The 16623-nt window shown below is 31.9% G+C and overlaps 1 protein-coding gene across 6 annotated transcripts in view; it reads left to right on the plus strand.

The window, feature by feature from the left end:
- The window catches only part of Nrx-1 (neurexin 1), a 583956-nt gene extending 570861 nt beyond the window's left edge, over window positions 1-13095 (plus strand). For 5 of the 6 annotated variants that reach the window (XM_076536345.1, XM_076536349.1, XM_076536348.1 and 2 more), the window contains 2 exons: window positions 4907-5066; window positions 8536-13095. In XM_076536345.1, the coding sequence (XP_076392460.1) occupies window positions 4907-5066; window positions 8536-8959 (584 nt within the window). In that variant the 3' untranslated portion in view covers window positions 8960-13095. The remainder of the gene's footprint in view (window positions 1-4906; window positions 5067-8535) is intronic. The other variant, XM_076536346.1, reaches the window with a different exon arrangement.
- Window positions 13096-16623: the final 3528 nt, after the last annotated feature.

The following is a 16623-nucleotide window of genomic DNA, read 5'->3' on the forward strand; positions in this document are numbered from 1 at the left end:
GTTTTATTAGACATTTAGTGAATCTTTTATTAGCCATAACAGTCTATACATAAAAATATGCAATTTAATTGCACTTCAATCATATGTGAGCTAATGACCACAGTCAACACTCATATTTCAAACAATCACATTAATTAAATATCGAGTAAGTCTTTTTTAAATAGACTTAAGGTTCTCCAAGACATCGAGAAGAAAAATGAAAGAACTAGATAATTTCCAATAATTCTCCAATGCATACTCAATAATCCGAGACAATAAAAAATTCATAACACCAATTCGCCGAACAAACTTGGGGCAGATTACAATCATCGACCGAGTTTTCTACGAAAGGAAACAACCTCGATCGAATCTGATTGTGATGCACGTAGCGTAGCATTAATATTTATTACGGGGAAGATCAATTCGTTTCGTAGCGTCATAATTGAAACGGAAGGTTTGTCGATCTTCGATCTGACAGAGGAGATGAAGGAAAACGAACGCGTGAAAACTCGTTATGGAAATGCTCGACTGGCGGACATCCTCTTCATTCCTCGACTTGCTGCGATGAAAGCACTGCCAATCCCGAGTGGCATCGGTTAAAAGTTGACCGCACGGTCGAAATGGGTGCCGCCATATTCGACGCGGGGTTCACGACACTTCTTTTAGTATCGACGTTCTTTGTTGCGAAATAGGATATTTTTTCTTGTGTAGTATTATAAGTGAAACTGTTAAGGAAGGAATATAAGGATATAGAAATGTGGAGTTATGGTAATCTATGAATTTAGGAATCTAGGGATTTAAAAGTCTAGAAATGTGGGAGTATTATTGCAATTTTCAAGTATTATTGCAATTCAAGGATATAGCAATTTAGAGGTGATAGTGTTTAGGGATATAAAAATTGTAGAATATACGAATTTAAGAATATAGTAATTTGGAAATGTGGGAATCTAGGGATATAGGAATATAGGGATGTTGGAATCTGGGGATTTAGGTTTTGAGTAATATTACAATCCAAGGATATAATAATTTAGGGATGTTAGTAACTAGGAATATAGATATCTAGAGGTATGGGAATCTAGGGACTTAGGAATTTAGGAATATAGGAATCTAGGGATTTAGGTTTTGAGTAATATTGCAATCCAAGAATATAGTAATTTAAGGATATTAGTAACTAGGGATATAGAAATCTAGGGATATAGGAATCTAGGGATATAGGAATCTAGGGATATAGGAATCTAGGGATTTAGGAATTTAGGAATTTAAGAATTTAAGAATATAGAAATCTAGGGAATTAGGTTTTGAGTAATATTGCAATCCAAGGACATAGTAATTTAGGGATATTAGTAACTAGAGATATAGAAATCCAGGGATATAGAAATCTAGGGATATAAGAATCTAGGGACATAGGAACTCATTTCAGGGACCTAGACGAGTTGTGAGATACCCTGTATGTAGAAATCTGGGGATGTAGGAATTTTGGAATATAGGAATCTAGGGATATACTAGTAGTGATATAAATTTGTAAATTTAAAAGTTTAAAAATGTAAAAATGTGAACATTTAGAAATTCATAAATCTACAAATTAAGAATTTTACAGATTTAAAAATTAGAAGATTTTGATATATAAAAATATGGAAATTAAGAAATTTGAATATATTAGAGACTTGATAATTTAGAGATTTAAAAAATGTAGACCACTTGAGACATAGAAAGATTTTGAAATCTTTCAATTTAAAAATTTAAAAACTTAGAAATACACAAATATCAAATTATTCAACTTACAAATTCTCAGCAACAAATTTTCAAACTTCCATGATTCATTTTTAGAATTTTGCAGTAATTTTTTTATAAAAATTGAAAGTAACATGCAATAACTGTTTTCTTTTCTATAATAATATTTTTTTTATCGATATTGTCTAATTACATTTAGTAATAGTAGCAACGCGAGGTTGTTCGATTTAAAAATTTATTTTTACATCATGAATTTCCGAAACTCAGCGCATTTCTTATTTAGGACTCTTCTTTTATGCTCGGATCAATAGTACTGATGGAAACAGTCCAACACACTGCTCTCTTCTATTTGATCATTAAAATTCCTTCAGTGCTGTAAAGAAGTTACACGAAATATTTATAGACAATGTTTCAAAAGATTCTTCTACCACGTGATCGTATAGTTAATTAATTTTGCATTTAGAAGCAAGTTTATAGCAGAGAAATTGTACCTAGAAACTTTCTTGCTACGAGTTAATGAAATTTCTGAAAACTATCTATTAGTTATTTTCATCGGTATATTTATTTTATTGAAGTATCTATTTCGTAATATAAATTTAATTTTTAAATAATATAACCAAACGCAAGTTCACTCTTTTCCAATTATTATAAACTAAAATTTTGTGATATCAACATTTTTTAAATTTCAATTAAAATACAGTATACACTAAAATAGTAAAACCATTAATAAAATTTATGTATTTTGACTTTAAAAGAAAAATACATAAATAATATAGGAAACGAATATTTATATTTATTTATTCATCAATCTTTACAGATATAACAAAATTTTATAAAAATGCTTTCTTAAAATCACAATTTTCTATTTCGGGATTTAGAATTCTTACATTCAACTTTTAGTTCTAACCTAAAAAGAAATACAATTAACTTACAAACGTTTATATTTAAATAACTGTTTATAACTTACAAACACTTACATTTAATTTTATTTACTATTAATTATACAAGACGAAAATATTTATACAATATTTAAAATTGATAACATTTTTCACTTTGACTTTGCACTTGCAGACGATACATTTAAAGATACATTTGCAGAAGTATTTTATGAAAAATAATATATGTGTTGGTTCTACTATTTTAGAAAAGTATGCACGTTTTAAATTTTTGAAGATTACAGATGATGAGTTTCATTTCTTGATATGTTCCATTTTTGAAAATGTTCATTTCAACTTATTTTTAAAGAGACCGCAAGCTTCGATCGACAAATCCTCCTCGGCTAATGAACTTACCCGGTAGACATATTGTAACTAGTTCAACCACGAATCGATGGTGAACATCGTAAAGCAACGTATAAACCTCGCGTGTTCCATTAGAGTAACATAGACTTCTTTGTAGATATTCGAGTTAAGTTACGGCTGCTTTTATCAAGTCCCCATATTGTTAAACATAGTCCGGTTCCATTTTATACTTCTTTTTAACGCGCGAATGTCACTGTGCGAGATGTGTACGCTTAGATACATTATGATTTAGATTGAAGATTATGGAGATTATGGATAGGGTGTTAGATATGTAAATTTACGAATTTACTCATTTTTAAGTAATTGAATTCTCTAGTTTTCAAATTTTCAAATTTTTTAATTTCTGAATTATCACATTTTTACATTCTTAAATTTTCAAATTCTCAGATTTTCAGATTCTCTACTTTTCAAATTCTCAAATTCTCAGATTTTCGGATTTTCAAATTCTCTAGTTTTCAAATTCTCAAATTCTCGGATTTTCACAATTTTTTTTAGTTCTCAAATTTTTAAGTTTTCAAGCTGTAAAATTTCTAAATTTCCAAATTCACAAATTTCGAAATTTGCATATTCATAAATTCCACAATTTTTCATATTTCCACATTCCCAAGTTCACACTAAATTTCAGTTTTAAAATTTACATATTTACACATTCCTCAAGTTCAATATTTATAAATTGTCAAATTTCCATACTTCTACCTTCGAATTTACAAATTTCAAAGCTTGTAATTTTACAAATTTCAAAATTTTCCCAACTTTCATTTATCAAACATCTCAAATTCTAATTTTGAATCACTAAAATCCCCAAATTATTGAATTTCTACCCTTGCAAACTTTCCATCTTTCAATTTTTAATCTCCCAATATCCCGAACCCAAGTTCTCAAATTTTCAGCAGTCAAATTTCTCAGATTACAGTTCCTAACTTATCAAATTTAAAACTGTCAAATTTATTGAAGTCATACCAGATCAAAATCTAATTTAAACGAGAGCTCCATTATCTTCCAAGCTGTGCAAATCCAAAACTGTCTCCATATTAAACCTATTATTGAATACAGCTCCTTTTGAACACGTATCTCGTGTTACTACTGCCACAATTATATAAAGTAAAATCAAATTTCAAGTTAAAATGTTTGATTTATATTTCGGAACAACCCTATAGACTTTCATATAAAATATTCAAAATAAATCAAACTTAGTCAGCAGTATTTTGAAATTCAACGAACTTAAAAATAAATGAAGATTGAATCAAATGCTATATTAAAATAAATTAACTTAGAGTAAATTAGAGTAATATTTTAAGGGAAATCAAATTAATAAAAATGATCACAACCTCGATGTTGAATTAATTTAAAATTTCAAACGTAGAATTTGATATGATTGAATACCTCGTAAATTGTCCGTATTATCAAGATATTGAATTGAGATTAATCTTTTTACTTGATTTTAAATTTTAATCGCAGAAGAATTTAAAATGATTGAGTACCTCGTAAATTGTGGTATTATCAAGATCACCCTATACATCGAAGATTCCAGCGTTATGACAATTACGGAGGCTTTTCGTCTGCCTTGGAGGAAATGGCGTTACTGCATTACGTTCATCCAATTACACCCACATTCCTTTCAAACACAATTTTTCCACCCCCTCCGCCGTGACGGCGACGTTTAGTAACGACGGGGTGAAACGCACGTTCGTGAAACACGGCTCCCTTCTCCGTCGGCGATCGCAACGTGGCAGCCCACGCACGCGTGAATATCGCCGGCCTACGCACGCGTAAATATTGTCGGTAGCACGCTACTAAACCACCTCATCCCCCGTAGCCAATCGGATACGCGTAATTGCAGCAGCCGGTTGACGCTTGTCTCTCATTTTCTTCTTTTTTCTTCCGTGCTTTGGCAGATTCCAGTTCGGTGGCGTACACGACTGCCCGCGAGTACACTAGCAGCCACATCAGCACGCAAACGTCTCCTGGCTCGCCGTCGACATCGACCAGGGACATCGTCACCGTTTCTGTCCAGTACAATGTGTCAACCACAGACCTCGAAACCAGCCACGCCAGGTGAGTTTGTCAGTTTCGCTCGGACACCCCGCGGTGACGTTGAATATTCACTGCCCGCCAAACGAACTCGCAAGCCGGCCAACGCACACGGGTTGCCCCATTGAGACCCTCGTGTTCTTGTGCTTGTGTCGAGCTAACACGGATAATTATTCTTACGCTTCTGTATGCGAACGTTTCGGTGCTTCTTACCGGTGCATCGTGTTTCCCTGGGTAATTCAAACATGAGAGGTTTTTCCTTTTAAATAAAAATTGTTTTGTTGATAAATTTGATAATTTTGTTTCTGCTTTTATTTGGTAGTGTCTTCACTGGCACGTGTTTTAAGGACTTTAGGTGCGAAGATTGTAAACGGGTGGTTTTTGAAGTTTAGGATTTAGTTGAGTGGTCTGGTAGTTTAAGTTTTGTGGGCTTATTTGGTGATACGTTTTAAGACTAACAGGTGTTTTAAGGGATTTAACGTGGTATTGTGAAGATTGTTGAAGGGATAGCTTTGTGAGAAGGTTGCGATTTGGCTGATTCGTTTGATAATTTAAGTTTTGTGGACTTATTTGGTGGTATTTTTGAAGATTGGCACAAGTGTTAAAGATTTCAAGTTGATGATGCGAAGAATGTAAAAGGGGTGATTTTTTGAAAAGTTTGGGATTCAGTTGATTCGTTTGATAATTTAAACTTTATGGGCTTATTTGGTGGTACTTTTGAAGACTGACACAAGTATTAAGGGTTTAAAGTTGATAATGTGAAGAATGTAAAGAGGGTGGATTTTGAGAAGTTTGGCATTTAGTTGATTAATTTCACAAATTAAGTTTTATGGGTATATTTGGTAGTACGTTTGAAGACTGACACATGTTTTAAGGATTTCAAGTTGATAATGTGAAGATTCTTAAAGGGGTGGCTTTTTGGGAAGTTTAGGATTCTGTACATTCATTTGATAATTTAAGTTTTATATCCTTATTTGATTGTACATTCAAAGACTGATACATGTTTTAAAATTTTCAAGTTAATAATCTAAAAATTGTTAAAGGGGTTATTTTTGAGGAATTCCGAGTTCAGTTGATTAATTAAATAATTTGTAATTTCTGGTTTTATTCCTCACATTCAATTGCTAACACAGAATTTATAGACTTCTAAGTTAGTTATGTCAAAATTGCAAGAGGGGTTGTTTTTTGAGAAGTTCAGGGTTTAGGTAGTTAATTTAATAAGCTATCAAGTTCTCTGGCTTTATTTGGTGGTATCTTTGGGTGCTAACACCTGTTTTAAGGACTCTTAGATTGATTATATGAAGATTACAATAAGGGTTGTTTTTTAAGGAGTTTGGAGTTCAGTTGATAAATTAGATCATTTTGGTTTCTTTATTTTAATTTGAGGTATCTCTGAATGTTAATACGTGTTATAGGAATTTAAAAGATGGAGTGTTTAATTGTAAAAGAAGTTGATTCTATTTAAGTTTGTTACTTTCAGTTTAATAGTGTTTAATTGTAAATGGGGTCGTTTTTTGTTTACAAACATTCTACTTTATTTCATAAATATAAATATTTGAAAATTAAATTTTGTTCTTAATTGGTTATTAAATTTATATGGCAATACAATCTTCAGTTTAATAATTATTAAATGTAAAAGGGGTTGTTTTTTACAATTTATAAGTTCACAATTAACTAATGTTATAATATATTATAAATTTACAGATTATTTTATTTATAAACGTTTCAAACGTCACCTAAAAGCCTGATAAATATATATTTTAGTGATTTTATTAGTTTAAGGGTGTCTGACAAATAAATAACGCAAGAAATTATTTTGTTATCTGATAATAAATCTTCATAAAACTGATAACGCTTTTGTTTATGGTATTTGATAATCACGATTAAATTAATCAATGCATATTACGGACGTATTTATTTAAATTTCTAGGGAATAATTAATATTTTATCAAATAAATATACAAGATAATTTGATCTTTCGTTCAAGAGACTAATTAAGAAAGTTCATTTCAAATTGATGCAAACAGTTCCCATAACAATAATAATAATAATATTAATAATAATAATAACATTCACAGTAAAATACACAAAGCTCGATTATCATGAAAATTATTGATTTCTTTTAATCTTATAATGAGATTGAAATTCGAATCGATATCAAAAATTAATTTTCCCAATGTATTCACCGATTTAAATGGGAATTAAATGTTTTAATAATTTTATTCTTTAATGTCAACATTCGAGTTTTTAATTTGCATTCTTCAACGATTCCAGACTGGATATTTTTGTCGATTTCAAAAATTAACATTTTTTTATGTACATAGGCAAATTAAAAATAAATTCTACGATTAGCAGACAAGTTAAGAACCATTTATTCATTTAATCAATTATTTATAAACTTTTCAATAAAATAATTAATCAAAGATTTTTCCGTGTACGTACAAAAACTGAAAATTTTATTTCATTGCTTTATTTATTTAAATATTCTAATTTTTGCAGCAGTTTTTTAATAATACATTAGCAATATATGAACAATCATAACGTTTCTCAGTTGCAATCAATAAAAAGCTTTAATAAATACATTTCTATTCTTCGTAAAAATAGTATTATTACCTTCCAAAATAATACTGAAATATAGAAATCCTAGAATAACACAGTTGATTAACTTCATGTGATTTATACCGAAAACCATCGCCATTGTTCATCGAACATTTTTTCTTCTTTTTTTTTAATTTCATGATACAGCTTGTGCGTTCTATGGAAAATCAATAGCAATACTCGTATCTTCGATTGAAAATAAATATCGCATGGTACTCCATATAATATTGCGTACAGTAGTCTCTCGTTATATTGCCGTCAAACGATGAAATGAGCTTTCAGTTTTTAAATTTTCATATTTTCAAATTTCACGGATTAGCATATTAGCAACTTTTCAAAGATTGGAAAATTTTCAAATCCTCAAATTTGCAGATTTTTGCCAAATTCCCATGTTTCCACATTTCTCAAATTCCTAAACTCGTAACTTTTCAAATTTTCCACTTGTCGAAATTTTCCAAATTCTAAAATTTCCCAAAGTACCAAATTACCAAATTAATTTCTCAGATTATCAAATTCCTCGTTTTCCAAAACATCAAATTTCTCAAACGCCCGAATTGAAAACTTCGTCCACTCGTGACTAAATTTAAAACTTCCCAACCTGCTCAAATTTAACTTTCCACCTAAAAAATTCCTCGTCTGTGAAATTTAATGCCTCCCAAAGTGGCAAATTCGAGTTTCTAAATTTCTAAACGTACGAGCCATAACCGAACGAGTAGATGCTCTTTCAGCGTCGGTTTCCCCTGGGAAGCCTGCAGAATGCACACCGGTGTACAAGAATTTCATAGCGTACTATTTCGCCTATCATATTACAAGAGAGTGCAGCAAACACGTTCTGATTCATACAACATTCAGTTATCTGTTTGAGAAGTCTAACCAATCCGTTTACGCGTTACAGTAGCGTCGTGACGCCGAGATCGACGACCGTAACGACCCAAACAACAACCACGGAGATGACGGATCCACCTCCTCGGCCTCCACCCGATGTACCGATGTACCCGATGCCGACCCCGCCGAAGAACAACAACAACAAGAGGATAACATCGGAAGCAGCGGAGAACGCGGCTCTGATAATCGGCATCATAGCCGCGGCGTTGATCGCGATCGTCCTCATCATCCTGATCATCCTGAAGTTCAAGAACCGTCCGGAGACTAGCTACAAGGTCGACGAGACGAAGAACTTCTGCCAGGACCCGAACGCTGCGCTGCTCGGGGCAGCCGGCTCCGGGCAGCCCTTCAACGGCGCCCTGAAGAACGGCGCGAACGGCAGCAAAACCAACAAGAAACGAGAACTGATAGACATCAAAGAGTGGTACGTGTAGAGATGGCCCGTCTTCGAATCGCACTGCTTGAACCTCGTGTCCAGATTTAAGTCCAAGAACTCGAGGAGACCGGTCGGTCTCGTGTTAGGTCGGTGCTGTGTTGGTTAATTACTGTTTGGACGTTAACGGTGCTGCTCGCGGACTAACGATGTGCATCGAGCGCGGCTACCGTTATTCGAGATGGCCGTCGGAGACGAAACATATCGGGAGAAGACCGGTTGAAGAAGTTCGCGGGCCAAGACTGAAACGTGGACACGCGTGAATCCTCTTGAAGACGCGTCTGAACACCGGTGGATCTTGAACATGGCGGTTGAGTCTCAATGAACGTAGCGAGCTGAATCCTTGAAATACGGCCGCGTCCTCCTGAAGAGAGTGAACTCTCGCGCCGGACCTCGAATCAAGTGAAATCAAACTTCTTCCTTGTTGCTATGTATTGTTAGTTGTGTATTATATTCATTGTATATGAAAGATTTATTATCACTACGATAGCGTTCACGTGCATGGATCCTTCTTTAGGTCACGTTGCCGATGCTCTCCCGGCGAGGAATTCTAGACACAATTTCGCGCCGTATTTCGAGGGTCGAACGTGCTTCGAACACGGTTATGTGTGCGTGAGAGGCGAGCAAGTGTTGAAACTAAAAATGGACGAAAGTATCACACGAACCGATGATCCTATCTAGCGTTTAACGAAGTCATTGTTGTATAGAAGAAAAGAGATCCCCCGCCCCCTACCCTCAAATGAAATAAACACACAACACACAGAAAATATACATACGCGATATTTATCGATTATGTTATGCGTGTAAATTGTTTATCAAATTATAGATTTTATTAACACAACATCGGAGGAGAGTTGAGTGTACGTGTTACGTGTGTGTGCATGTGGGTGCAGCGTGAAAGGGGCGTCCGCGTTGGTTTCAAATGTGACGACACGTTGGTGTTATTATTAATCGTAAGTTATAACACGTCCTTACGGGCCGTGCGGTAAGAGTAATTTAAACCGATGAACGCTGTCGAGTAGATGACACGTAGACATATGCAGAGATTGCTTACACGTATACACAGGGTGCGAACGTATTGCCAAAAACGAGCGACCTTTCACCGGTCACCTTTAACCCTTTCGCGTACCATTATGTCCCCTTCGTTTTCAACCCCTTTCGTATCTTTTATTATGTATTCGGTGCTTATTTGCTGTACACTCGGGTGCAACGTGGGCTAAAAATGTCAAACATTCTGGGATCCTAGAAATATTCTGAGAGCCTAGAAATATTTTAAGGAGAGCCTATTCTACGGAGGAATACTCTAAGAAAAATTGTAAGGAATATTCTAGGAAAATTTACGATTAGAAATTGGGGAATCTAGACCTAACCCCAACTTTATCTACACTCTCGTATAGTTGACCGTTGCACCTAACTGTACCATTAGTGATGGACAACTGTGTATGCCAGTGTTCGTGAATTCCTGTACGGGCACTTCTGCCCATCACTAACGATAAGAGATATACAGGACGCTTCAAGTTCTCCTTGACAAAATGCGGGGGTTTATAAAATAGGAAATAATGTTATAAACGTTTTATTATAAAGTCACAGATAAATAATCTTCTGTATTTTATCTATACATCAAAACAAACATAATTTTAACTTATGTTGTATAGATTTTTTATAAACAAATTTTCTAATTTTAAATTTGATAAGCAAACCTTACAAATGATCAAGTTAAATTATTGTACAACGTCTACGTATGTATATTTTATGGTAAAATGGTAAAATGTACACGTTGCACATGTGAGATGAAATAATGTACATACAATGTGACAGGGAATTCATGATAGAAATTTGATATGTTACTTTAAAATTATCCGGGTGTAACAATATCGTTAAATTCTACATCCTTTGATCTTTATGTGATACTGTAAAAGGATAGATTTATGCAGCGGTAATTTTATATGACGAAGTGCAAAGAATTAATAACAGGAGAAAGATGGGATAATTGATCACAGTTTTTCGTTGAATTTTGTATTTGATGTTTCGTTATTTTCATAATGATGAAGTTTTAATTACGAAACATTATCTGTGAATAGAAATTATCTTCCGAAATTGAGAGTTTAAGTTAGGATTTCATATGAAATAATAAAAAATAATTAACTTTTAACCTTTTACTTTATACAAACAGCTGCAAAATTATTTTTAAAATATAAAACATATTGGTAATGTATTAATATCTCTGTGATCATGTATCCCTTCTAATCAATTATTTCTTCGCTCCCCTAATTAAAACTCAGCAAACTTTCCGGGAACCTATAATTAGTATGTATAATAAATTCTGTGTAATATCGATATCAAAATTGCGTACGTGTACAAGAATCATATTTTCAAATGTGACTAACAATAATAACAATAAGTAATAGTCCTTTTATGATAATAATTACCATAAGTTACTGAATAATGAACACGTTACACCAAAGATGATCATGAAACTTATATTTAAACATTTATAAGTCTATTTTGAAACATTTCGTATAGAAATCCACGCATTTTGTCGAGAAACTTGATCCTGTACTTTCTTTTTCCACGAATGTAAATTTGAAACGAAAATCGAAATTTTGGTGGTAGAAAGGGTGTAAAGGGTTGATTATACCGGCGCTTAACACGAGATATCGCGAATATTCGAAGCTGTTTTTTTATGGCTCCGTCTTCTGCCCGTTAGAAAATTGTCTGGAGGCTTCCTTCAAACTTATGAAACACCGATAAGCTTGCATCGAACAGAGCTTCCTGTAAAATCGACGAATTATCAGTGAAATGTTACATATATTTTCGTATCACCCTGCTCGATGTATCCTCTGATTTTCGACGAGGATCGAAACTGGTGCTGACTTCTTCATACCTGTGTTGCGTTTTTATATAAAATAATTTCATTATTGTTTCTAATATTTAGCTATGTAATTTTTTATGATTGATATAGTTTCTGATGCTTTGGGAGTTCTATTGTAGGTCTAGTGTTTTCAGGGCTATCTGATACATTTTGAAAGACTTTGTAGTCTTTTTTTTCTAATTTTTACATAATTTTTAGATTCTCAAATTCAAAAATTACCATGTAACTAAATAACCAAATATTATTACCAAATTAGCGAAGATCAAAATAATTAAAAATATAAAATAATTAAATAACCAAATGACCAAATTACCAAAGATCAAAATTTCCAAATTACTAAATAATAATTGTAGAAAATAGAAAATGCAGAAAATAGGCTTTTTAAAAGATCTACGATAGAATGTCCCCTTAAATACAAAAAGAAAAATACCACACAAAAATGTACAGTTTGCCTCGGAAATATAGTGTGGTTGTAAATTATACGTATGTACTAATGTAACCACGTTCAGGACCGTATTTTAAGCTTCTTCCTTTAAGCATATAAAGTTACACCCTTAAATTAAATTATAATTTCAAGTTTCAGTACTTGAAGTCCTCCTTTGTATTTGCTTAGAAAAATCTAAAAAATTTGCTTAGAAACCTAAGAAATCTAACTAAGAAGTTCTTGTGGCAATAAAAAAGGCACAGGTACAGCGAAGAGCAGCACTGGTCCAAAAAAAGATCGTCAAATATAAAAACTGTACGCGTGTCTGTCTAGAATAGCTCCTCAGTAATTGTTATCGCTATTACAAAGATCGTTGCAATGAAAACCAGACGAGTTCCCCAAATTTCTGTACAGATTCCTTTGAAGGGACCGACTCGTTAGCGAATGCTTTCCATCTTCGCGTCGTCCATTTTGTAATCGAAAGCAGTTCGCGGTAAAGCAATATGGCGGGTGGACCGCGAAATTAACGGGAGTCCATTGTAGTTAGGCTAATTTAGGACGGTGTTTCCTACGATTCTTCGTAGACGAATTTGGAGAATTTCAACGTAGACGAGAAACAAAGAAATTCTTTGTGGAGACAAAACTGTGGACGAACTCAACACTGCGCGTGCACAAAATGCTTTTCGTTCAAGATATCAAGATATTCGTTTTAAAAAAATACTCTTATAGCTTTCGTTCTTATTGAGAACATAAGGTTTATTATACTCGTATATGAATTTATAGACTACTGTGATTTCATTCGAATGTACATATGAATTCAAAAAGGTTTGAATGTTTTAAATATTTTATAAGATTAATAGTCGGCGTTCCTCGAACCTTGGGATGGATCTAGAGGCAACGGGTGCGCGACACTGGGGTCACAGAGACCCCAAAAAAATGAGAAATGGGATGAGATGAGAAAGGAGATTTATTCTGATGTGTTAAGGTTGATTTATTCAATCTTCTTTAATTTGTTTCATTTGTTTTTGGTATTTTATGTTTAAAGAATTTATTTGCAGAAATATAATATTGCAGATTTTTAATATTTTAAAAAGTTACAACAAGAAGTTGTACAATACATTCTATTGTAATTATACAAGATTGACAATATTTTTTTCAGTTATAGAAGATAACAAATATTTCTTCAATTATAAAAGATGAAAGGTATTTTTTCAGTTATGTTTGAAGAAAAATATTTGTAATATTTTAAATATTTCTAAATATACTTCTTTTCAGTAATTTTGTGAATTTTGAAATTCATGCTAGTCTACGTTCAAAGTATAAGAATTGTACTTTGTTAATTACTAATATTATTAATTTTAGTTTATATCATTCTGCCATTTACAACAAAATACAACAAGGGAATATCACTAAATGTGTGAAGGTAATTGACACATTGTCAATATTTAAAATATTGACAAGACGATTTAACGAATATCAATTTATTTTTAATATCAACAATAAATGTTTATTATCTGAAAGACGTCAATACACATATCGATTAGACGTCACTCATTTGAATTTATTGTGCATAAATATTGAACATTTCAACTAAATACATATTAAAAATATTAAGAATATATGATCGTATGAAGAATCCTCTGAAAAATATTTTACAATTTTTTAAATTTTATTTATTTCAGCAAACTTTTCATAATTATAGCAATGCGTTCAGTTGCATAAAACAAACTTTAAATTAATATTTTATAATATTTTAAATTTTATTTATTACGACAAACTTTTAAATGATTGTATCATTCTATCCATGTGTTATAAAATAATTTTGAAAACATTTTTATAAAACTCAGAATTGTCATAGTTAACGTAAATCTAAAAATTTGTGTGCAATACAGGGCTGTCTTCTTCATAAAAGAACCCAAGTACAAAAATTACTTTCAAATCTCAAATTTGTTCAAAGTTGAAAAAAATAACATTTTTTCTTAAAAGTGTCTGAAAGAAGAAAATGAAGAAATACGAACAAATAAAAATTTACATGCTTAAATATGATCAATTATATGTATAATTTTTGTTCATGTTCAAATGTGATTGATTATATAATTTTTGTTCATGTTCAAATATGACTGATTATATAATTTTTGTTCATGCTTAAATATGACTGATTATATCATTTTTATCCATGTTAAAACATAACTGATTATATAATTTTTATCCATGTTAAAACATAACTGATTATATCATTTTTGTTCATGTTAAAATATGAACAATTACATAACTTTTTTCATGTTTAAATCAAAGAAGTGAGGATAAAAATTTGTTAATTTCGAAGCTCGAAACTGTTGCTTGTTTCGAGGTAATACTGTATCTCCTTTCTTTCTTAATTTATCTTTTTTTGTTTCTGTGAAACTCATCTATCTAGAGACCCCAGTGTCTTGCACCCGCAACACCCGGCCCTAACATATCAACGTTAAACCAAAAGGGTTAATAAAACCCGTCAAAAAATAAATCATGCATCAAACCAAAGGCAAAATACACAAAGACGAAGTACTGTTTAAAATATGCGGACTTTATCACGAAAAGGATGAACAGATCGTCCAAATATACAGGGTGGATCAAAATTAAGTAAACGATCTTAATTTCGTATTTTGCGCGTGTATAATACAAAAGTGACCTCAAGAATAAAAGATGTCCAACGTTTCCCCAGAAATGTGTTGGACACTAAATTGTACTGTTGAACGTTGCTTTGAGTGCATTAATGGCGGTCGAGACTCTGTATAGCGAAATGCTTTCTCTCAAATAACAAATAGTAATTTTGTTCACCTAATTTTGACTCACCCTATACTTCGAGGAGCGTCGTGCGTAAATTTTTGAAACTTCTAGAAACTTCGTCCAACTTCCTGTTCGATTTTGCTTCTCGTCATTAACTAAGTCTAACTCGAGACACAGGCTCGCTAACGAGCGGACTCGTTCGTCGTAATCGTTGCAATTCGCGTTTCCTGCGACTCTACGAGACTTTTATCGCCGTTAGTTCAATTAACAAATTTGAAATTTTCAATGATAATCCTTCTCTAATAGTTCTCCATCGAAATTACGGACTCGAACGGGTCTCTCAGACACGCTGTTTTTCCTCGCGATCTTTCATCGTTCAAAGACTATAGCTATCGGACTTTTATTCCAACTATTTACCTATATCGCTTTTAAGTCTTTCGAGCTTCTCTGTCTTGAAATTTAATAAGAAATTCTTCCCTCTTTAACGTACGCTTCGATGGATTCGAATAGCTTCAGATATTCAATTAAAGATGCGACATATCGAAAATTATGACGGTGGTGGAAAAATGCTAGGGGTGCTAGACATGAATTCATATAATAGACTGTTGGTATATTGCCCTGAAATTGCTGACGTGAAATATTCTTTAAATAAGCGATAATTCATTTCAAGGTTTGTTTGAAAACTTCTGCGATGAATTTTTAAATTTCAGAATAAAATTTTCAAGTTTGGAAATTTCTTAAAGTTTGTCTTGAAGTTTCAAATGTCTTCAAACTTGTTAAATTTTGAATGTTCAAATTTCGAAATTACACATAAATTGTTTTCAAATTTCTAAATTCCTAAATTTTTTAATTTAGAAAGAAGACTTGACTATTTTCAGATTTATAAATTTTCAAAAATGTAAACTTGATTGTACAAAAACTTGAAAATTCGGACAACAATTTGTCGTTTTTAAAATTTATAGATTTGAAAAATTGAAGAAATGAAGATTTTTGAAATTCTGTAATTTATAAATTTAATTTATAATAGAAACAATTTAGGTTTAAAAATTTTTTAAATTATAAACCATTGAATTTTTTAATTTATAAATCACAAGTCAATAAATGTGTAAATCTCCAAATTTGCAAATTCAAAGTATAATAATATACAAACTTGCAAATTAAGAAGATTAAAAATTTACAAAAATTTTCAAGTTAAATTTTTAAATATGTAAATTTGCAAACTGAAAAATTTAAGAATAAACAAATTTACACATTCAAAAGTCTCAAAATAAATTTTCAAATGTAAAAGTTTAAAGATATATAAAATTGCAAATTTTTAAATTTAAAATTATACAAACTTGCAAATTTTTAAATTTAAAAATGTACAAATTTATAAATTAAAAAATTTAAGAATACTCTGCAAATTTAATCAAAAGTTGCACAAATTAAAAATTCCAATTTTTGAGACATACATAAACCTCTAAAAAAAACTCGCTGAACCAGCAATGTAAATAGTGGCAATATATCAAGACTCTACTATAGAACCTTACAAAAGTCATCTTCAGCGCCCATAAATTCTCCACTGTACACCCCAACAATCAGCCCATCACTGAATGACACAAAC

Source organism: Megachile rotundata, chromosome 10 (assembly GCF_050947335.1).
Source record: "Megachile rotundata isolate GNS110a chromosome 10, iyMegRotu1, whole genome shotgun sequence".
Taxonomy (NCBI): domain Eukaryota; kingdom Metazoa; phylum Arthropoda; class Insecta; order Hymenoptera; family Megachilidae; genus Megachile; species Megachile rotundata.